The sequence below is a fragment of the Pseudonaja textilis genome, chromosome 5, assembly GCF_049901715.1.
Source record: "Pseudonaja textilis isolate UNSWEBS1 chromosome 5, rPseTex1.2, whole genome shotgun sequence".
In the NCBI taxonomy this organism is placed as follows: domain Eukaryota; kingdom Metazoa; phylum Chordata; class Lepidosauria; order Squamata; family Elapidae; genus Pseudonaja; species Pseudonaja textilis.
Window position 1 is genome coordinate 39445397 of NC_141994.1, and position 23099 is coordinate 39468495.

The 23099-nt window shown below is 36.6% G+C and overlaps 1 protein-coding gene across 1 annotated transcript in view; it reads right to left on the reverse strand.

The window, feature by feature from the left end:
• Positions 1-23099, reverse strand: part of KITLG (KIT ligand) — a 46332-nt gene that overhangs the window by 18254 nt on the left and 4979 nt on the right. Inside the window, exon 2 of the mRNA XM_087934525.1 lies at positions 1399-1512. Within this exon, the coding sequence (XP_087790651.1) occupies positions 1399-1512 (114 nt within the window). The remainder of the gene's footprint in view (positions 1-1398; positions 1513-23099) is intronic.

Below are 23099 nucleotides of genomic sequence, written 5' to 3' on the forward strand. Positions count from 1 at the left end.
GAGGATTTTTAGTTCCACACCAGAGAGGCACTTTTGTGGAGCCTGCACTGGGCCTCTTCCACCCACCCTAAGCATAAACCTAAGGAATAACATGCTTGGTTTCAGCAGATGCCTCAGCAGAGAGGCAGCAGTAATGCAAGAAAGACCTGCCTCAGACAGCACCTAAGTATCTCTCTGCTTTGACATTGAAAATCTAACTTGCAGAGGATTTTTAGTGCTAGAGTGGAGCCTCCCAGCATCTTTCCCCACCCAAGGAATTATTTAGCACTCCTTATTTGAAACTCTGTCCCTTGATGATGCAAGAAATTGCTTAATGACAGAGGGCTGAGATTGTGGTCATTGAGAGAAGCAGTCAGGTGGGAATCTGCTTCATGGCTGCTTTACTCAACGACCCAGGTTCTGGTTCCAATTTTTGCTCTGAATAGCCTCTAAAGGACATTCTTACTTTCATTCTCTTGATCAGATGATTTAAGATAGGCACAAAAATATATATTTACCCAGGGGTGGGATTCAATTTTTTTAACAACTGGTTCTGTGGGTGTGGCTTAGTTGGTGGGTGTGGCTTGGTGGTCATGTGACTGGGTGGACATGGCTTGGTGGTCATGTTATTGGCTGGGTATGGCCAACTCAATATCACTCACATCGAGGCACGCAACTCCTCGCCTGGCCTTTCATGACTGTGGGGATGCTGCAACAGTCATAAGTGTGGAAAATGGTCATAAGTCACTTTTTTCAATGCTATTGTAACTTTGAATGGTCACTCCACACAAGCAAAGTACCAGCAAAGGAGGAGAAAAAAACTCCAGAGACGTTCCTGAGACAGGAAGTCTAGTCCTGCCAAGAACGTAATAAGGGTTAATGGAGAGGCAGTTTCTGTAAAGCAACACCAGAATGTTTCCTTCCTGCCTTCCTTACAGGATTAGGCCAGTAATTTCCTCTAACAACAGGTTCTCCGAACTGCTTAGAATGCTAACAACTAGTTATAGTGAATAGGTGCAAACTGGTAGAATCCCACCCCTGTATTTACCCCAATGATAAAAAGCATAGAAAATATTCCTTGTATTTTAGAGTTGAAGATAATTTAGTAATGGACCTATCACAGACTTAAGAGGAAAATTTCCAAGCAGGCAAAAAAAGGGTGCTTGGGAAGCAACATAGTTATTTTATGGCATGAAACAGACTCATGAATTTTGTAATGATTTGCAGGGTCCACTCATCATTTCTTAAAAAAAAAAAATAAGATAAAAAAAAATTATTAGATTTTTTTACATGATAAAAATGAACTGAAACTAATAATTAAGACAAGCCAAAAAGAGTTTCCATGTTTCTGCCAAGCATATCTCCTTTCATCTTGTATAGAACAGTTTTTAGTGAGAAATTTGGAAAGAAGCCACTTACCAGTACTGCAATTTCATTTACATCATCTGTCACTGGATTCCCACAGGGACTTTGGGCTTTAATTAGAGGATAAAGTAGTATCAATTGAAGATAAAAGCAAGTGATAATCCAAGTCTGTGAAAAGAGAGAAAGAATAACGGGTAACTATAGTAAAGACAAATTACGTAATAACAACATATAAATACACTTCACAGTTGTGTTTTATTTTCTTTTTGGCTCTTTAAATAAAACCATTTTCTTAAGTTATAAAACTTAAGACAAATGTTAAGTAACCTATGGACTTAGATGGCAATGGTTTCAGAAACCAAAACAAACTTCTGAAGCAAATGTGATAATTTTAAAAGTGGTAACTTTAAAACTTTTATCATGTCCTCAATCTATCAACATTGCTATCACCTCAGGAAAAAAAGCAGAAAAATATGTTTTTCACTTTGATGAAAAATTTCTTATTTTACATAGATTCTGATCGTGATGAATTGGGAAAGATTGGTTTAAAACATACCTTGATTTGTTGTGCTGTGGCTGAACAATTCCAAGCAGGGAATTATCAGGAAATGACCAAGAAACCATAATTCAGTGCCTCCACAGAAGCCTGTGGTAAGGCTGAAAATTTGAAAAATACTGATTTTTTTAATTTATTGCTTTATCTCAAAAAGCAAATTGCACAATTAGAAAAAAAAGTAAAGAGAATACACGCAAAAATTAGTTGATGAAAAAATAGAAATAACTAGTTTCTGTTCATTTTTATAATAATACTCATATAAAATGTTCGTCAGTACTATAAAGTGTTTGCACTGCTTGCATTAGGATGACAGTAGAAATAGATACATAAAAATCTATAATACGTTAATTCACTACATACATGGTTCCTTTTTATGCTTACATAATGGAAATTGACTGGAGGCTTATTAGTAATTCATAATATAATTACAGGATCATTTATTCAATTAGTTAAATGGTAGGAGCTATACAATAGGTAAGAACATACACATGGTCATCTGTAATAACTAGATTTTTCTCCTGGGAGGTACTTTGGGACATAACACCTTAAGCTTTTCTGAGTAGGCTGTAGAAAAAAATCAAATGCATAAAAGACCTATTTATTGTTTAAATTTTGTCTAAAGCACACACACACCTTAAAAAAACAACAACTCCATTCTGTTGAAATGTAACACCAAGAATCAAACTGTTTGTGGCCCCAAGCAGAGTAGAACAGGGTTTCAAATAAATCAAAAGACACATAAATATTCAAAGAAATCTAAAGAGATTAATTAACAAATAAAAAAACCTTCAGAATTTCTACTAATTTCATATTTGAATATTTGGCACAAGTGAGAAATGATTCTGGGGTTAAATTGTGAGACAGAGAGATGTTTAGGGTATTTAAATCTTATCTGTGATAAGAACTCAGAATATAACATTAAGAAAATAATCAGGTTTAGATTACTAGGAACTGGAAAAGTTGAATTAAGATTTTTTTAAAAAGGAACAGTCCTAATTTCTAATATGCCAGAAAAGTGAGATCACTATACAACTTAACTCACACATTAGGCCAATAGCTTTTCACCTCCTGGAATACTTGTGGAATTAGCTATTGACCACAAACATTAAACAAATTAAGACATTAGTCTTCCCTAAAATGATTTTTGATCAACAGTTTTCCATTACTGACTTCCTATCATAAAATGCTTATCGTACTACTAGATTGGGGACTCAGTTTAAATCTCTGCAGAGTAATGTGCATATGAAGTATGTCAAGAGTAGAACGGATACGGGTATAATTAAAGCTTATCATGGAATACTAGATTTATATAGATTTTGATACTTGATAAAATATCTAGCAAATGAGTAATTTTAACGAAAATAAAGAAAATCAGGACCTACTTTGAGACAAAGGATCAGATAAACAACAGATGAACTCACAGAAGGAATGAAGGTGTGACAAACTTTCAGAAGGGAGCCTTCCTTATTTCTTGAACTTATTTCTTGAAGGCAAGGCAGGGCATATATTTTATTTATTTAATTTATATGCCACCCATTTCACTATTTATATTTATTGATATACCATATACCTGAGATATGCTTTTAGACTTGCAAGATTCTGTTGATGTAACCTTACAATAAAGGTATACTTACATCTAGTAATTCTGGGTGTGCTTCTTATCTGTATTACCTTGCAAGATTGACATTTATTTATTTCTACCTGGCACAATCAATGGGATTCTTGGAAATTAAGTTCATTAAGAATAAACAAGTCAAACAGATAGGTTAAAGCATACAGGTGTGCTTAAAACCATGTGCTCTAGAATATAAATTACTTAAGTGGTATAGGATATTCTATCATTTACCACAAGGCCACTGGAGTAACTCAGTTTTGAAAGGTTTCTGGGTGGTTAAAGCCAAACAAGCCAACCTGTTCTCTGCTTGACAACTATTTCATACTATAGGCATGGCCTCTAAAATAGCAACAGCTACAGGGCATCAGGATTTCACAGAAATGGAGAAGCACCAAGTATTTTGTTCTCCAGGTTGTCTTTTACAGTTGAGTTGAGTTTTACAGTTGAGTTGAGTCAGCTGAGAACAATCCTAGATTTATCACCTTAACCTTACACCATATGTTGGCTTTTATTCAGCTATAATCAACTATAAAATAATTATATTAAAAAATTGAGATCAGTTTCCTCTCCAATTGTGATATATCCTCTTGTTTCAGTTTCTCATCCTTGGCAACTTTAAGATGTGTAAAACTTCCACTCCTAGAATTCCCCAACCACACAACTTAAAAGTTATCAAGGTTGAGAAACACTGATTTGATTGATACCATGTTTCCAGCTGAAACTGAATTTTTATCCAATGTTATCTTTGAAACAACAAATGTTTAGAAGCTCTATGGAAAACAGTGTTACATGTATCCTATGGAGAATTCATGAGAAGCACCTCTGCTTTATCAGGGATTCTGTCTGCAATGTACAACCCATGTGGAACTGTACTCATGAAAACCTTCTAATTACTATTATTCTGTGAGATGGGTGGCGTATAAATTTAATAAATACTCACAGTAGATAATATTATGTAAGTATTTCTAGGAGCATCTTCTTGTTGCATCCACTTATATTTTTACTTTAGCTTGACTATTCTACTATTTCCACAATGACCTACAATTTTAACAAATGATTCTAGAACTGGTATTTAAGTAAAATTCTTAAAAAGCTTTTATCTGCAACATACATGCTCTTAAACGAATTATTCTTATGCCCATGCTGATACCTTTTGCCATCCAGGACAGTTTTGCAATTTTAGGAGAAGCACAAAATTCTAAAGAGAACTGCTTTTTAATCAGCAAATTAAAGTAAAAAGTACAGACAAAGTTGGTTCTCTTCGAAATGTGAACAAAAGAAAATTACTGATTGAAATACACTTTAGAAAATGATCAAATTTACTCAGATAATGAATATCACTTTCAGTGAATCACTAGTGTAAAACAGATTCAAAAAGCACCTATCTGGAGAAGATAACATTTAACACATTTTTCTGCAAAATGTTTTTCATCAAAATAATCCTTTTCTGCTGTATGGAAAGACAAAATGGTCATCTATCAGTCTAATATCAGATAGATGATTTGGATAGTGAGGTTCATAAGTCAAACTTATATGGTTAGGATGTTTGAACCCCAATCCATCTCTAATTTTATATATGGAGCTACCATTAGGATATTTTAATTGGCAACATTATTTAAGGTTGCTGCATGATAGTTTTCCCTAATGTCTTTTATTAGAAAGGTAAGGATTGAACTGGGGTCTTTTGTACAGCATGCATTTTGCTATTGAAGTATAATCTCCTTTCCTATACTTATAGGAACGTGAGAAGGGAGAAGCAACTTAATTCAGCTGCAATCATTGTTGCAGTTTTAAAAAATGATTCTATATTAATGTTATCAAGTCTGTGAATCGTCCAGGCAATATATTATATTCATTAGGCAAATAGCTTCATAGGAATAAGTTTCACAGAAATATCAGGAAGCACAAGAAAATGACTTTTGTCCTGAGTGTGACATTAAATGAAAAATACCCAATGTGTTGTGGAGAAGAAGAATAGAGGGGAAAAAAATCAAATAGTTCCATACAGCCTTGTTCTGTGGCAATTTTAAGCATCCTGGATGTAATTTAAGTGAACTCATGGAAATTATGTGTTGAAAGAAGCACACATTTCTGAATGATAATTGATATATCAGAAAAGAAAACACAAGATGTCTTCCATAAATATAATCCAGTTAAAAGTTCTTTGATTTTACGGTTGCCAAGAAATACTGCCAAATTTTACATTGCTAATAGTTTGGAATATACAGTATTTTCAATAAGTATGTGTGAAATTAAGAAGAAACTTGTTTTTACTGTGGTGTTATTCTTCCAACATAAATGTTGGAACAGATTACATAGATGCTAAAACAGCTTAAACTAGCAACTGTTTCATTATCATCATTATCATGGCAATTCTGGTGGATGATAATGATATCATTGATAAACAACAGATTTTGTCATTACTATTTGGTGAATAGATGCATAGATGTTACAGATATATAGACATAGTTATAAATTGTTTTCTGAGGTTATAAATATAGATATATCACACTTTGTCTCTAACATAATTCCTCTTTTATATCCTCTCTCCTGAAAACTTAAGAAAATGCCCCAATGATAAATTATAATTACCAATTTTCAAATTTGTAAAGTTTTACAAATAGTACTGAAGTAGTGTTCTGTCTGAGAGTGTTGTTTTTAATACTGTATATTTAAATAGTGTCAGTAGTGACAGAAATAGCATTTCTTTCAGCTGTGTATGCAGAAAAGATCCAAAGAAGTACATATTTTATTAGGACACTGGATGTGAGAAAAACAATATGAGAAGAGATGCCTTGAGTGCAATCCCAAAAGATCTGGAGCACCACTTGAATAACAATGGCATTATCAACATTATCGACAGAAAATTACAAACAGTGGCTTTACAGTTTACATTCTACTTTATGAAACAACATCTGCCTAACCCAGATTTTTGGCAAACTCTTGATAGATGGATGAAAATGCTAAATCCAGTATAAACTTCTGGCTAACTGCACAACAAACCATAATAATAGTATAACTCTACACTGAATATGAATGTATGCCACCCATTATTTACCTTGATTATGAAAGAAAGAATTCTAGTGGATTCAAATTATTATTATTATTTGATGTCATGCTGGAAACTTGACTGAGTCGATATATTATAACTTTTATCTATTTAATGAGTAATGTTGGCAATTATTTTGTCCAAATAGGTGCCTATAAAGAACTATAAAATAAAGCTATTATGAGTCTTTCCCGTCCCACTAGAAGTCTTCTGGTGGCAACAATATAAGCTTCTAAGTATTCTTGTGCAAGAGATAGGGTGGACAATTAATTATTCATACTCTTCAGTCCCTACCTGGAGGAAGAAGGTTATTATTTCCTTTGTTATTTTTATTCTCTAGTTGTCAATCCTTTTCTCTCTGGTTAAAGTTATTTGGTCTTTTCCCATAAAATAATTCAGATTGCCAGTCCAAGATCTAACAATGGAGAACTGTATATGAGCAATAATTAGTTATCTTTTCATATATTTAAACATTCAAATTACATACATTTCATCACTCTCCTTTCCTTTCTGCTTGGGGTAAAAAAAAAAAAATCTGGACTGCTTAACTTTAGCAACATTCTGATATAAACCATGTAATTTTGCAAACCCAATTGTGGAAGTGGAGTAACAGAAGCATGAATCATGAAGGTAAAGATTAAAACATTTTTTTTCTGAGATCTATGCAACTGGAGATGAATTATACTAATTGCAAAGGAAAACTTCTTTATCCCCTACAATATTTTCCTAGAAAATATGTTCTAGGATTCCCTAAAAATATAATAATAAGTGTACTTTGTAGCCAGTACTGACACCAGTGGCATGATGATGCCCAGAAACCTGTCACTTTACCTGCAAAGACAATAAAAGTTACTTTTCCTCTTTAAATGTCTGATGGCACAACTGAGTTGTGAGTTAAAGGATTTGTATATGTTTAGCCTACAGAAAAGATGACTAAGGGAAAGTATCATAACAAAACGTCACTCAGAAGAGAAAAGACTTGTTCTCTACTGCCACAGACTACAGGACCAGAAGCAATAAAGTAAAACTAAAAGGAAGATGAAGGTCAGGATAGATATTGGGATAAATTTCCTGAATGTATCAGCGGATGTCCAATGGTACATGATATGGGTGAGTTCTCTGCTATAGGCCTTCAAACAAAAGTTGGATGGTTATTTATCAGAGTGCTTAGTGGATCCTGCATTGAGCATGGGATTGGACTAGATGACCTGTGTGATCATTTCCAGTTCTATAATCCTATGGTGCTATTTTAGAACTGATGCAGAATTTTCAGTTGAAAGTATCTAGTTGGCTTAGGGAATACTTTCTGTTTTAAAATATTTTATTGATATTCCAAAGTTTAAAAACATAAAACTATATGCATTGTTATCAACATCAAGACATCTTTTACATTTCCTTACATTTTTCAATATATGATTACTTATTCCATCACCATACATCTTACTCTTGTTACAAATCAATATATTTCATCTTACACTTCAAACTTTTCTATAACATATATACATATTTACATACTTCCTCATTCTTTTCCTAACTGCCATTTTCTTTTCTTTTTATTTCTAAACCACTCATACTTAGAAAATATTTTCTACACTAGAAATGTCACAGTACTTAGATCTCCCACAGTAATATCACTTTAAATTATAATATAGATGCACAACCATTCTGTAGCATAATTTATCACCACTCGAAGAAGAAATGGCTTGGAGTCTCTGGTCAGATATTTTGGAGACTATATGTGATCATATGGCAACAAAAAAACTGCAATATATGAGCAGAATCTTGTTCTAGTGGATAGACTAATAATCCATGTGAAGAAACTAGATTAATATCAATCCTGTACAATTTCAACCTTGGCTTGCAGACTTTTTACCAGCAGAATGTTAATGTGACACAAGGATAGTGTAGAGTCTGGATCCCAAACCTAGCCCCCATAAACATCAAAATGTATAGTGGCACTTTCTGTGGAAACAATCAGGCTTCTTGTTCTACCTGATTTTTTTTAATATTTAAAAGTATTTTTAGTATGCAAAAAGGAAGTTTGAATGCTACAAAGCAAAGTGCAAGCTTTCAGCACCATTTTTATTTCTAAGAATGCTTCGGTACTCAAAACCTTTAAAAAAAATGGAGAACTTTCAAGGAAGAATTGGTGAACTGAAGATGATTCTGGTCTCATGATCACAATGGAGCAAAGAGTCGTAGGTGAACCAGCTCTTTGTGTGTCCAATCAGACTTGGCCAATAAAGTATTCTGTTCTGTTCTATTCTTTAGAATTCTTGTCTCAACAGGCAGAAGATTTGGGATAGCAACAGCACACAGACTTATATACCACTTCATAGTGCTTTACAGCCCACCCCCTTAAGTGGTTTACAGAGTCAATACATTGCCCCCAACAATCTGACTCCTCATTTTACTGACCTTGGAATGTTGAGTCAACCTTGAGCTGGTCAGGATCAATCTCCTGACCAGCTGGCAGTTGACAGAATTAGCCTGCAATACTGCATTCTAACCACTGAGTCACCACACCTCATCCACAATTGTTCCAGTTATATGTTCCTCACAAGGTGAGAATGAAACAACAGTCTCCAACAGGTTTAGAGATCTGGAGACAAGGCAATGCCATCTTTGCCCAAATTGTGGTTGGTGCCTTTATGGATACAGGATTCACCTACAGTACTTCTTTTTCTAATCACCTTTGGAAATTGCTTATTAACTGCTTTTCAGCTATTTCGAAAGGCAGGTTTTACTGTTCTTGATAAATTTCCTTCAATTCTTAATGAAAAAAGTTTTAAATAGCGCTAATGAATTTTTTTAAAATCTTTTTTTTTTTTGGAATAAATAGCAAAAGGTGGATATTAAAAATTTCACTTTGAAAAGTTACAAATGGACTAGTGCAGATGGATTCAAAATAATATTTTAAAATTATTTGTAAGAATCCTATCTCTGAGAGATACTGTTCTTTTGAATTCTTTAAAAAAAATTGATAAGATAGGTTGGATACCAGAAAAAAGGATACAGTTAAAGGAGAAGAACACTTAAATTTCACATACTAATAAAGAACAGAACAATACTCAATCTATATTTCTTGATTCTCATGTTGTTTATATTTTGAACACACAGGAGAAAATAGTGCTATAATGAAAATCATTTGGAACATACAGGAAATAGAAGCCTGAGTGTAGAACAGGCTGGGTGCATTGCCAACATATTGCTTTTCAGATCTATTATACAGTACATACCCTAACTTTTGTATGTATATGCATTATATAAGTCTGTCACACGATATAAAACCTCCCACTTCCCCAATCCACATACAAAATAAAAAGATATTATTTTTAGATAAAACTATTTATTCCCTTTCCATTCCATACCTCTTCAGTAGAAAGTGTTATTCCTCTATCAAAATATTTTTCTTCCTCACCAGTAAAGAATACTACAGCTTCTAGTAATACAATACTCAGCAATGTATGCAAGCAAAAGCAATATTCACTTCCCTCTTATGGGAATGCTGACCAGATGTCCAGCAGATTCCCAGTTATTATAGATCCAACTAATAGAATCCCTCCGTAACTCCTCACAGGCAAGAGAAAGTCATGGACCAAGCCATTATTTACTTTCTCTTCCCATAAAAGCAACCTTTTCTTATCTTTAATTACAGACTTTTCCACATGGGAACTTTCAGCAGCATGTTTCCTGTGTGTAACCTGGCAAAACTGGTAAACTGTGTGTAAAATAGCTTTGAAAAAACCCTTTTCCATATTTCAACCTGCTTCTCCACTCTGGCTAGTGATTTTTTTTTTTTTTTGGAATCACAATTACCAAAACCCTGCTGGGTAGATTTCCCTGCTTAATTATCTCTCCTGGACAGAGGTGGGCTGCACTTATGTTACCAACCACTTCGCTGGTTGTGAGCATGCACCCTTTGGGACTGAAACGGAGCTTCAAACATGCAGCTAATCAACTCTGGTAGCTCCAGTGAGTGCAGCGGGGTGGTGCGGAACTCAGCTGGGCAACGTGGGTGGAGAGAACGAGTTGAGGTTATTGCAGGTTCACCCGAACCCATGCGACCAGTCAGCAGATCACCACTGCTCCTGGATCATTTTTGTTCTTTTTTTTTTTCAGAACACGTATATATTTTTACTGATCCATTAATAAATTAAATGAAAGCAATCAGTGTAATAATCAGAGCAAAAACATACTTCTGATGCACAGCAGGAAAAAAATGAATAATCTTCCCAGTAAACTGCATATTGGTAGAGAAAGGCATCATATGATCCTATCCTCAATAAATAAGGAGAGGGTATGCAATCTGCCCAGTCATCCCACCTGGATTACTTATCCAGTTCTGTGTGGGGATTTCCACTTGAAGTAGGCTTAGAAGCTTTGCTTAATGTAGTGTGAATCTGGGCTTACACAGTCTGTGAAGTATGAAGTTTTCAATTTGATTTTTGTTAGACATGCAGAATGAATTTAGTCGCCAAAGTTTAAAAACTAGTCCATAGTGCAAACTATTGCATAACCAACCAATTGTGGTTGGGGTTTCTCCCCCTCTCAAGTCTATCAAGAATTGGGATGTTCCCTAAAGGCTATTTATGATTAACATTTCATATAAAATTAGATGTATTAATTTGTAGTTTGGAAAAATTGCAGGTATGAAGAATGTGCAAAAAGTCCCATTTATTTTTTTATAGGCAGTCCAGTATTCACATTCTAAATATTATTACATTACTATGGATATTTTGCTATGTTCATATGTATGTTTTCTATGCCTTTTAGGACACATATTTAATCTACTGTCAAAATATGATACCCCCAATTATCTGGTTAACAAGTTGTATTCTTTCTTCTAGAAATAGTTTTCTTTTTGAGTGCTGCTTCTCCCTCATCTTACCAACAGCCTTTTCATATATAGATTACAATCAATGGCACAAGTGTACATCTTCTTCATTTATGAATCATGTTTGGAATGTTCATAGACAATGTTGGCATTTACATAACTTTGTCCTCAGTATGAAATATTTCCCATAAGTGTCCCATGAAAAGCATCAAGTCTTGACTTAATTAACTCTTTCTGCGGACTGTAGCAGAGCAAACTGCCTTCTCTAGAAAAGCTTCTGATCATCATGGGCTTAGTCAATGAGCACTCATGGAACCCCAATGTCCGGAACAATTGCAGAATACCATCATAGGAGCTGTGGTGGCACAGTGATTAGAATGCAGTACTGTACGCTACTTCTGTTGACTGCCGGCTGCCAGCAGTTTGGCAGTTCAAGTTGATTCAGCCTTCCATCCTTCCGAGATCAGTAAAATGAGGACCCAGAGGATTGGGGGCAATATGCTGACTCTGTAAACCAGGGGTGTCCAACCTTTCACCTTCCCTGGGCCACATTAGAAGATGAAAATTTGGTTTGGGCCGCACATAAAATAAAATAACAGTAACGATACCCGATCATCCCAAAAAACCATAGAAAACATAGTTAACATATTAAATTTATTTGGAAATAAAGTTAGTGAGATGTTTTTTTATTATTTTATTAAAAATTATTTATTTTTATCACGTTTTTTAATCACAGTTTTTTTATCACAGTTTATTTTCCGCCAAATTTTGGGGGGAGAAAGCTCGCCTGCCTCACGCCTACCTTTCCTCCTGCAAATAGCCCATCTGGATGAGGCAGGACTGGAAGGCAGAAGCAGCAGCAGCAGCGGCGGGGCAGAAGCCTTCCCCCGCTGCTTCTGCCCCCCGCCCGCCACCGCTTCTGCCCCGTCACCGCTGCTGCTTTGCCCCGCCCGCTTCTTCCCCGCCACTGCTGCTGCTTTGCCGCCGCTGCTTCTGCCCCGCCAGCCGCCGCTTCTGCCCACGCCACGGGGGCAGCGGCGGGGCAGAAGCAGCAGCGGTGGCGGGGCAGAAGCGGCGGCGGCAGGGGCAGAAGGCGGGGTGGCGGCGGGAGAAGAAGCTGCGGCGGGGCAGGCAGCAGCGGTGGGGGCAGAAGCAGCAGCAGTGGGCAGGGCAGAAGCGGCGGGGGTGGCGGCGGGGGCAGAAGCAGCAGGGGTGGCGGCGGGGCAGAAGCGGCGGCAGCGGGGGCAGCAGCGGCGGCGGGGGCAGAAGCAGCAGCAGTGGCAGGGGCAGAAGCGGCGGCAGTGCCGGCGGCGGCAACAGCAGGAGGTGGCGCTCTGACGGCGCCTGCCTTTTCTCTTGCTGCTTGGCCTGGCGCTCGCCTCGCCCCGCCTCGCGCCTGCCTCTCCTCCTCCTTCTCGCTGGCTGTGGCACAATGGTTGGGGTGGGCACTGGGCCGCATTACGAGGCGACCTGGGCCGCATGCGGCCCGTGGGCCGCGGGTTGGACAAGCCTGCTGTAAACCATTTAGAGGGGGCTGTAAAGCTCTGTGAAGCAGTATATAAGTCTTAAGTGCTATTGCTATCATGAGAAAAATATCCTGGAGTCTGTTTGTGACTAATAGCTTTAACTATGTTTTCTTTGGTTTGTGGTGATTTCCTATTGTGGTACATATCAAAAGTGTCACACATGGGCTTGTCTGGAAGTAATTTGGACCTGCAGCAAAACTACTTCCCTATGATATAAAATGGCCCCAAATAAAGTTCTTGGTAGTTGATGTTACTACAAGTTAAAATATGGAAAACAATTAAGCACAAACATAAGAGAAATTTAATGAAAGAATGAAAGTGATTATCACAATGTGTCATAAGACAATTACTTTTACAAGTAGTACCAGAGTAAGCAGAATTCTATTTGTTGACTGTGCTGTATTTTAAGATTTTCACATCGTATCATATCTCTGTTCCTGAGGAATGTAAAGACTCCTAATATTTCTTTGAATTTACTACTGCTAGACATAAAGCCACAAAGAAACTGTTTTTTATGTCAAAGTGGCCTGTCTCCTTATTAGTAGCCATCTTTTAAAAAGAAGCCTTGCAAAAGGCTGGCACTTCCTTTGGGTCCCACATATATCAGTACAGAAAAAGCTTGTTGCAGTATTAAAAAAAAAATCAAGAAAAACCCCACCAAAGCATGTTGAATGCATGACTATAACTGGTGTCTCCACTATAGATACTTTAATAACACCAGGCCATTTGGAGAGGGAGAGGGGGCAAGAGGGTATTCTCTTTTGTACTTTCAATTATTTCAATGTTTCTCAAATTTTCTTAGCTATAAGAAATTATTTTAGCTTTAGTTGCTTTTTCCATCTGCTTCCTTGGAACCTAAAATAAATTAAAACCCTAAGAATTATAGTTGGGGAAAAAATATCCAGGCTGCCAGGTCTTATTTACCACATTGGATTCCAGATTTAATTTAATATCATGATGTAAGAAAATACAATAAAATGAACTTTGTTTATTTCACTGGATGGTGCCTTTGTAGAGAAACAGAATGATAATAAAAAGAAAAAGGCAACTTTACTGTATTCATGATTTGGAACAGGTTATTAATAACAGGACAGTTTCATAGATATATCTGGAGACAGTGGGTGATATTTTTAGTTTTAGTCTGCTTTCTTTCCAATTCCTGTCAATTTTGGAAAGACCTCTGAAATAAAGACACTGCAGTTAGAGATAGAGGAAATTCAAAAGTGCCCTTTGAAATTAATAAGATAGGCTACCTCCCATTTTTAAAACTATCTTTCATATAGCTCATATGCTACCCAACCCTTTTAAACTTTGCAGTGGTATCTGGATACTCATTGTTAATTGGTTCTGGGAGGCACAATGAGTACCAAAAACAATGAGTACCAAATAAGTTTTTTCCATAAGGAATAATATAGTGAATCACCAAGAAGCCAACACTGATAAGCTATAACTTGTGCACTGAATACCCAACAACCAATGAATACTGGGACAACATTTTCACATCAAAACATATTGAGGACCAAATTTTATGAGTTTCAAAGCAGTTGACTATCAAGGTACCACTGTATATTTAAATGTGCAGTTTATATTATCTTGGAAGTTCTTGGAAATGTCACTTTCCTGGAGCTGCCCATATGCTGCGTGATACTACATGCTCCCTTCAAAATGCACAGAGCCTGATTTTGCTGTCTTTTAGGAAAACTCTTAAAATGGGTCTTTGGAGCAGGGCAACTTGTTATCCCAGTTTGATATTGAGATTTTATTACTTGGTTTTAGTGTGTGTGTATGTGTGTGGGGGGGAGTAAGAATGGCAAGGCTAGGGAAAAGTCAAAAGAGGAATCAGTCTAGAGTATCTACATTGCCACAAGTCCAACCTATCTTGAATTCTTTTAACTCTTATTATTGTCAAAATAGTGCTGTTAATTGACTAGATGGGCATGAATAAGAAATCAGTTTAACTGGAATTTAAAGTGTAGCCTTGGTCTTTTGCTCCTGAAGCACACACAGACACACACATATACAAACACACACATACTACACTTTAATATTTTAGAGACAATGTGTTGAGTCAGAACAGATGTCCTTGAAATCACCAGAAGTAAGGTCAATTCAGAAGAGTAACAGTAGGCAACATATAGTCAGTAGAATTACAGGGAAAGGTTGCAATTCAGCAGCTGAGCACAATACAGAATTATCACTCTTTCTGGCTCTCCTTGGAGATGCAGGAAGGGGCAGAAGGATGAACTACAATCAAGTCCACATTCTTCCTTTATTAATATGTATATTTATTTTAAAATAAACTGATTGAAGTCTAGAACTGCACCAGCAGATTTATTTATTTTATTAAGAAAATTTATATAACTGCCCCCAACTCACTCACAGAGATTCAAATAATCTTACAGAAGTAAAATGGGCTCTGTATCAGCCCGGGGTTTGCAGGCCCATTAGCAAAACCATGTCTTCAGGGCCTTTCAAAAGAGTATCAAGGAAGCCAATCTTATCTCTGTGGGGATGATGTTCCACAGGAAGGGAGCAACAGCGGAAAAGGCTTCTTGGTCCCACTAGACTAGATGGACCTCATTAATAGAGGGGACCCATAACATATCATATGTCCCCACTCTGGTGGATTGGGTAGATACAATTGGGAAAAATAATCCTTCAACTAATCCAGCCCCAAGTAATGTAGAAATTTAAAGCTAACAACCAATAGCTTAAATTGGACCCAGAAGCGAACTGGCAACCAATGCAGTTCCTGCAAGTGAGGTGACACAGGTGCAAATTTAGACCTGCACAAAACCACATGTTGAACCAACTGAAACTCCCAGATACTTTTCAAAGGCAGTTCCATGTACAGTACATTGCAGTGATCAAGTTGAGAGAGGACTAGGACATGGGTGATTATGAGGAGGGCTTTTTTGATCCTGGAAAGAGTATAGCTAATTCACAGCTCATGGTTGCACAAAGGTCTTCCTGGCCACAAGTGCTACACAGGTTGCAAGTCCAAGAGAATCCCTGAATTACAAACCCAGGGCCAAAGATGCCAAATCTCCATGGACAAAAAAAAACCCTAATCCAGAGCCATTCCATCTTACCAAAGTTCAGTTTCAGCCCATTGCTCCGTAATCAGTTCTTAACAGTCTCCAAGCACTGCAAGAGGGAGGACTCGACATTGCTTAATTTCAGCTGAGACATACAGCTGAAAATCTGTAAACCCAAAATCAAGAAGGACACATGGTGATTCTTCCAAGCTGAATTTTTTTAGTTTCAACCCCAAAAGACAACATCTTGTCAGACTGAGCATTCAACTATTGACATCTACAATATACTCTGTAAACTATTAGGGTGGGGCTGTCTTACTCACTTTCTTTCACATGTCTCCTTCCACCTCCTTACTACATTCCATCATGATGATATCTCAGCAAATGATGACAATTTCACTCAGCTGTTTCATGTAGATATTAAACAAAAGCAGAGAAAGTACCTAACCTAGGGGGGGGAAATTTTCACTTCCTATCAACACTGAATGAAAATGGTCAAAGGAAGGAAGTGAACCAACTCAACACAGTGCTCTCCATTTCCAACCCTGAAGCTACTTCAGAAAGATATGAATGGTATTGAAGATGACCAAGACATCAAGTAGAACAAGGATGGACACACTACTCCATCCCAATCCCACTAGAGATCATCAAAAAGCAAAACCAATGACATTTCCATATCCAGGCCTGATCCTCAGTTATAACCTGCAGTTCCTTCTGAAACCCACTCAGGTTTCACTATGAATGCAAGGGCTGGAACATAAGACCAGTACTAAATATTGAGAATGTGAGTTCAACAGGTGCTGTAGAATTTATTCTCAGTGCCTTTAAGTGCCTTTAAGTCACTACCATTTCTTTACTGCAACAAAAGAGATGTCACATCAAATACCTCCTCATCCCCCTATAACATTCATCTTACATCCATACAACCCTCAAACACCACACTCTCTGATCATTCTCACCCACAAACAGGGAATGGGACATTTACACACACACACACACACACACACCAGCTCTCACCCAAAGGAAAAGGACAGGCATAGTCAATCTGACTCTTCTCAATCTTCTCCACAACTCTCTTGTACAACCTCCCAAAGTCAGATCGTAAACAAAACCAGAGATCAGCCTCAAAGATAATCAGACCAGTAACCCCAAAACATACTGCACTGCACCAAGCTCTACAGCAGGAGAGTCAAACTCAAGGCCCGTGAGGGAGCTTAGATCTGGCCCATGAACTGGACCTAGAAACAGCAACAGACCGGTCCACGGTGCTTCTTCCAATGAAAACAGAGCTCAGAGAAGCCCCCTGAGTTTCATTTTAGCTGGCAGAGGGCTATCAAAACAAACCAAAAACAAAACAAAAGAGGAAATGTTTTTGCATTTAAGCAGGCAAGAAGGGACAGGAAAGGAGAAAGGGAAAGAGGAAAACAAAGAAAAAGAAGGAAAGATGGGAAGAGAGCAAGGAAGAAAAATAAGGAAAGAGGGGAAGGAAGGAGAAAGAAGAGTGAAGAGGGAGGGAGGGAGGGAGGGAGGGAAGGAAGGAAGGAAGGAAGGAAGGAAGGAAGGAAGGAAGGAAGGAAGGAAGGAAGGAAGATAGATTATAATGATAGTAAGGGAGGGTCTTAGGGAAGTCCTGCCTTAGCACTTGGCCACCACAGGTGCCTTGACACAAGTGACATCAAGCTGGCCACACCCATCCTGGCCATGCCCACCCCTGGCCATGCCCCACCCCAGTCCTCCAAGGTAAAACACAACCCTGATGCCACCCTCAATGAAATCAAGTTTGACACCCCTGCTCTAGAGCTTTGCTGGATGGGAAATTCTGGCAGTTGAAGTCCGCCAGGCTAGAAGGTGCCAAGGTTGGAGACCACTGCTCTAGACGAATAAAAGTCCAAACTCTTAAAAGAGAATCAGCCAAAAATCCAGCAAACAGCCTATTATACTTCACAAAATAAGCATTTCTGTGAATAGGTCTGTCTGTGGGCCAGGGGAGCCCAATAGTCCAGTAGTGTAAGTTTGGTAGTTTAAATATGAAGAAACATTCAAAAGTTCTATTATGAGGCCCCCTGATGCAATAAGCTGATAACATGCAATTCCTCAGCTAAAATCTTTTTCTTAGAATACTAAAAAGGAAAATGTAATGTTAGCATTGCTTAACTAATCTATACTCTTATGCACTTTGAAGTCAAAATCAAATTAAAAGTTTCAGACATAGAAATGCAAATGGATTTAATTAAATTAGCTTGGAGTAATTCATAACTTGTGGTTAAACAAAAGAAGACTTTTTTTTGCAGTTTCCTCCCTCCCTCATGATTATACTGTATATGAACTTATACAATTCTGAATTTCTGCTTGCCAAATACCGTATACTCAGTAGTTATGCTGCCTTATGGCTGTTTGTTAAGATTGCAACATTATTAATTTTTACTCCTAGTTGCTCATGAATGAAAGCTATGGCAATCTAATTGAGCTGCCTTGTTTTCTATTTTCTGGGTGTTAATCTTATTCTATTAAAAACATATATACACACATAAGTCACAGCTTTATATAACAGAATTTTAAAATTATGAGTAAGAACCTATTTCTGCCTGTAACATTACTTGTAAGACAAACTAATTAATATGATTATTGTAACAAGTTGCCAGCATTAATTACAGTTCTAATAGACAGTTTAATATCATCATAAAATAATAGTCACCCTCCCAAGAAAACATCTCGCTATCAAACAACGAATAACAACAACCATAAGTAAAAAAGGAGATAGGAATATAGACCTACACATTATCAGATGCAGCCATTTTGCTAATCTCAGAAAAATTAAGTGGACCCAACATTGAAATAAGATTGAAAAACCACTATGGAAGAAGACAATGTCAAATCATTCTGGACTATGGCCAAGAATTAAGATTTATTAGTCATACAAAACATTAATTCTGTAGAAGTTGGTTTACTCTTCAAGGAGAGTGGTGGCAAAGGGATATCAGAGCCACTGCAGAACAACAAACACACATCAGGTCCAGAGATTTGGCTCTAAAGTGAAAGGAGACCCCTTTGAGAAGGACAAGATGAGATCAATAACTGTTTTCTCTAAAGCTTGGACAGAGGCCAGGCAATTTGGCTGAAAGAAAAATCCTCTTTGTCTCTAAATATGAGTGTTGCTCAAGGAGCAGGAAGGTGCCTACTACTGACTTTAACTCTGAGAATGTATCATGTTTCTTTGGATCAAAATATGCATGCAAGAGGTTGTGAGTATAAACAGTCCAGAGAAATGAATGATATTTTACTCTACAATGGTTAATTAGAATCTCACTGCTGGCTAACTAGAACTTCATTGTCCAGAAATCTCCAAGTTCCAACTATTTGGCAATTCAAGGCCTGCAGCCACCTTACTCCTTTTTCATGCCATTTAAGTTTACTAGGAATATAATGGCTGTTTTTATCTCACTGTATTTCCATGAACAGCCCCCCCCCCATGACAAAGGGCAAATATTTATACAGAAGGCAAAGAAAGTAGTGGGATCCACATGGGAATAAAAGAAAGTATAGAACTATGGTAGCTAAAGTATAGCCCACAGACAATAAGCCTGAAGGGAGTATTGCAATAGGAAAATTACTCATATAACTAGTATTAAAAATAAAATTACATTGAAAGGAAAACAAACAGAAATATAGACATACATTGCAATTATATTAACAAAAGCTTCCAAATAATCATTGATAGTGTATAGTGGAGAGAACTGCTATGAACATTTTGCTATTCTTCAAGAAAAGGGATACAAATATGATGAATATGCTTAAATTATTGCTGATACACACCAAATGTCAAGACTGAAATAACATATTAGCAGATCTTAAAGATCTTCTCTTGGGAAAAGAAACAGTACAGAAGGAAGCTTGCATTCTGAACACTCTTACATATTCTCGGTAGATGTTTCTTTTACACAATCCTATTATTATTTTTATTTTAACCTTGTTTACTTATTGTGCTTCCTTTAAATTCTTTGGAACTCCATTTGATAAATTGGACCATATCTTTACTATACTCAGTTCCCTTCCCTATACTTCAAAATCAAACCTTAACATCACAAGAAATTGCTGTTTTCACACTATGTAATGCAATTTACACTTCCTAATACATTCTAGATAGCACAAAAAGGGATATTCAGGGATTTTTAAAGCATAAACATAAGCTCCTAAGCAATTTTTGGGAGGTACCATAGTATTATTTACATTGCAAGAAACAGCTTAGCAGGTTAAACTGTGAAGAAGGATTTTGATAAAGAAAGGAAAGTATTTGCTTGCTTTCTTGAGATTAGCTAGCTAGCTAGATCATGATAGATAGATAGACGGACAGACAGACGGACAATATGCAGATGACAAAATCTGTACCATTAGAATATTACAATGAACAAACATTTGTCTATTTCATTACCAATATTGCAAACAAGTTTAAAGAAAACACATGATCAGAAAATCTTGTATGTTAGTCTTTTTTTAAAAAAAAAAGCCTTCAATTTGCAGAAACAGTAATAGATAATTAATTTCTTAATCCTTCTTTCTGAGTATGTCAGACAAACTCAGAAAAGAGTCTGTCAGAACATTTCAATATGCTTTTAATATGCAGTGTACCATATCTTGGCTAAACCATCCTCTCTGTCTGCATTTTCATAGTTTATATACAGTAGTGTATACTTTGTACTGAAGCATGCATCTGTCAAAAGGGCAGCAGTTGCTGTTGAAACCTACTGCCTCTGCATACTTTCTTCTGTGATCACTGTATACATGGCATTTTGCAATTCTGGCAAACAAGCCTCTCTCAATATACTTAAAGTTTTGTCTTCCTGAATTGACAAATGCAGCAAGTTGTGGAGTGTGATCACATATCAGCATCTAGAAGTTCACAAATACATACATGCTCAAATCTGCTTCTATAATTAAAGTTTTCTTGATAATATTCAGAACTGGAAAGCAATCAGAAAATCTGTTTTGCCCATCTACATCCAGTACAGACTGTGAGCAATTAATCAAGAGGATGACCTACTGAATATAGCCTTGGAAACAAGACACAGTGTATATAGTCACTTCTGTGTAGTTATTCAATAGTTCTTCAAAAATCTGTAAGTTATATTTTTCTGACTAGCTATCTCAGTTCTCAGATCTAATTGCCAAGGAAGCAAGAGAGAACTCAACCAGTGTATCCCATCTATTCTCTCTATTTCTTATTCTTCTGTACAAACTTTATCTTAAAAAATTACCAATATAAACTCTGGAAAAGGATATCCTTACAGATGAACAGATGGTAAATTGCACACATATTCATATAGACTCATAAGAACTAGCAATGCATACCTGAAAACTCAAAGGAAAATCTTCTCTACAAAGGATTTAACTCTGTATTGTTCTTAATCACCTAGAATTATTCACTTAAGTTGGGCAGCTGTATACATTTTCTAAACAAACAAATATATAGAAATTAAATTAAATTAAAACAAATAAATTAAAATAAATAAACATTTTGTCACAAATTTCTAGAAATTCCTATGAATATTACACTTTACCTTGTTTTTGTTGTTGCTTATATATGGATAGTCTTTGACTTATGACTGGTCACTTAGTAACCAGTTTTACCCAATTCTGAAGTCTGCCCCTCCACAGAGTCACATGACATTTTGAGTGCTTGATAACTGGCCTGCATTTACAGCATCCCACAGTTAGACAACCACAATTAACAACTGTTTTGCTGTGTTTACTTCTGGTATTCTACAAAAATATAGAGAATAAAGAATTTGCTTAATGGCAGCGGCTTAAATTTGCTTTATGGCTGCTGCAAAAAGGTCATAAAAATGGACCTTGTAACATGGTGGTCCACTTTACAACTGTCATAACTTGCAACTATGTAAATGGGCAGACTCTATTACATCCTAAGTCAAGAGCTACCTATAATGCCTATCTCAATAGTTCCATCTACATTCTTCTGTTTGTATTTCAAATATTTACCCAAGTAAAATGAAAAACCATATTAGATCAGAAAAAGGCCTATCTAATCTACCACCCAGGGGTAGCAATAACTGAAAGTGTTTTTCATTAAGTTCCCCTGGAGCATGTCTAGCTCATCAATTCTATGGTTGCATAATGCTCAGCACTGGAGATAAGTAGAGCACAGTATTGTTTTGGGGGGCTGTTGGAGTATGTGTCTCCTATGTCTTCACTTAGTATGCTACATAACACAAGTAGTATACCAATAAGTCTCTCTCCCACTTTTTTCCTAGAGTTTCCTTTTCCTATTGTTTTCCACAGCATGGCATTTCAGGGTATAATATCTAACTATCCTCTGCCTGGATTTCCTGAGCGTTTGCCAGCTGCAGAAATGATTACTAGATCAACAGAAATACAGATGAATTCTTCAACAAAAGTTAAAAACATATATTTATAAATTAATTTTCAAGCATTAATATTTCTTGAATAACTACAAATATTGGAAATCACAGTGCGTTCTACTGATTGCTATTAATGCCATAAGAAACTAAAAATTTATTTTTTTAACCTACAAATTTAAACAACTCAGTCTACGGATCTCAAATAATTTTTAGAAGCAGATCCGATAACCTCTAAGGATCCATGCCAGAACAAGTAATTTGAGGATTAAAACCTGTGGATGCTTATAGTTTTCAAATGATATATTCAGGGAAGATCTCCTGCCTATCACCACCCCTCATCCAGCAACTCTTGGATTCATTTTCATTTTTTAATCTAAACATCATATTAATATTTACACTTAACAAGCTTTAAGTGGGCAATGCAAAGATTTTTGGATAAGTGTTTCCAGGAAATGCTATATTAAAATAGATTATCCTTAGTTTTATTAGACCAGCTAAATAAAGTACATGCTGAGTTCGAAGAAAAAAGGTGTGGGAATAAAGGTTATTAATATAACCTTTATTCTATCTCTCATTAGGTTCTTTTATATTTATTGATTTGTCATTTCATTTGCAGAATGCCCACTAGCAATATGGACGCTCCCAACAAAACACAACTGAAGATTAGGTGAATTGAGTTGATATGCTGTATTTGAAGTGGGTGTCGTTTTTAAATCTTGACTTTACTATGTGTTATCCCATGTTGTTCAATATCAACTAC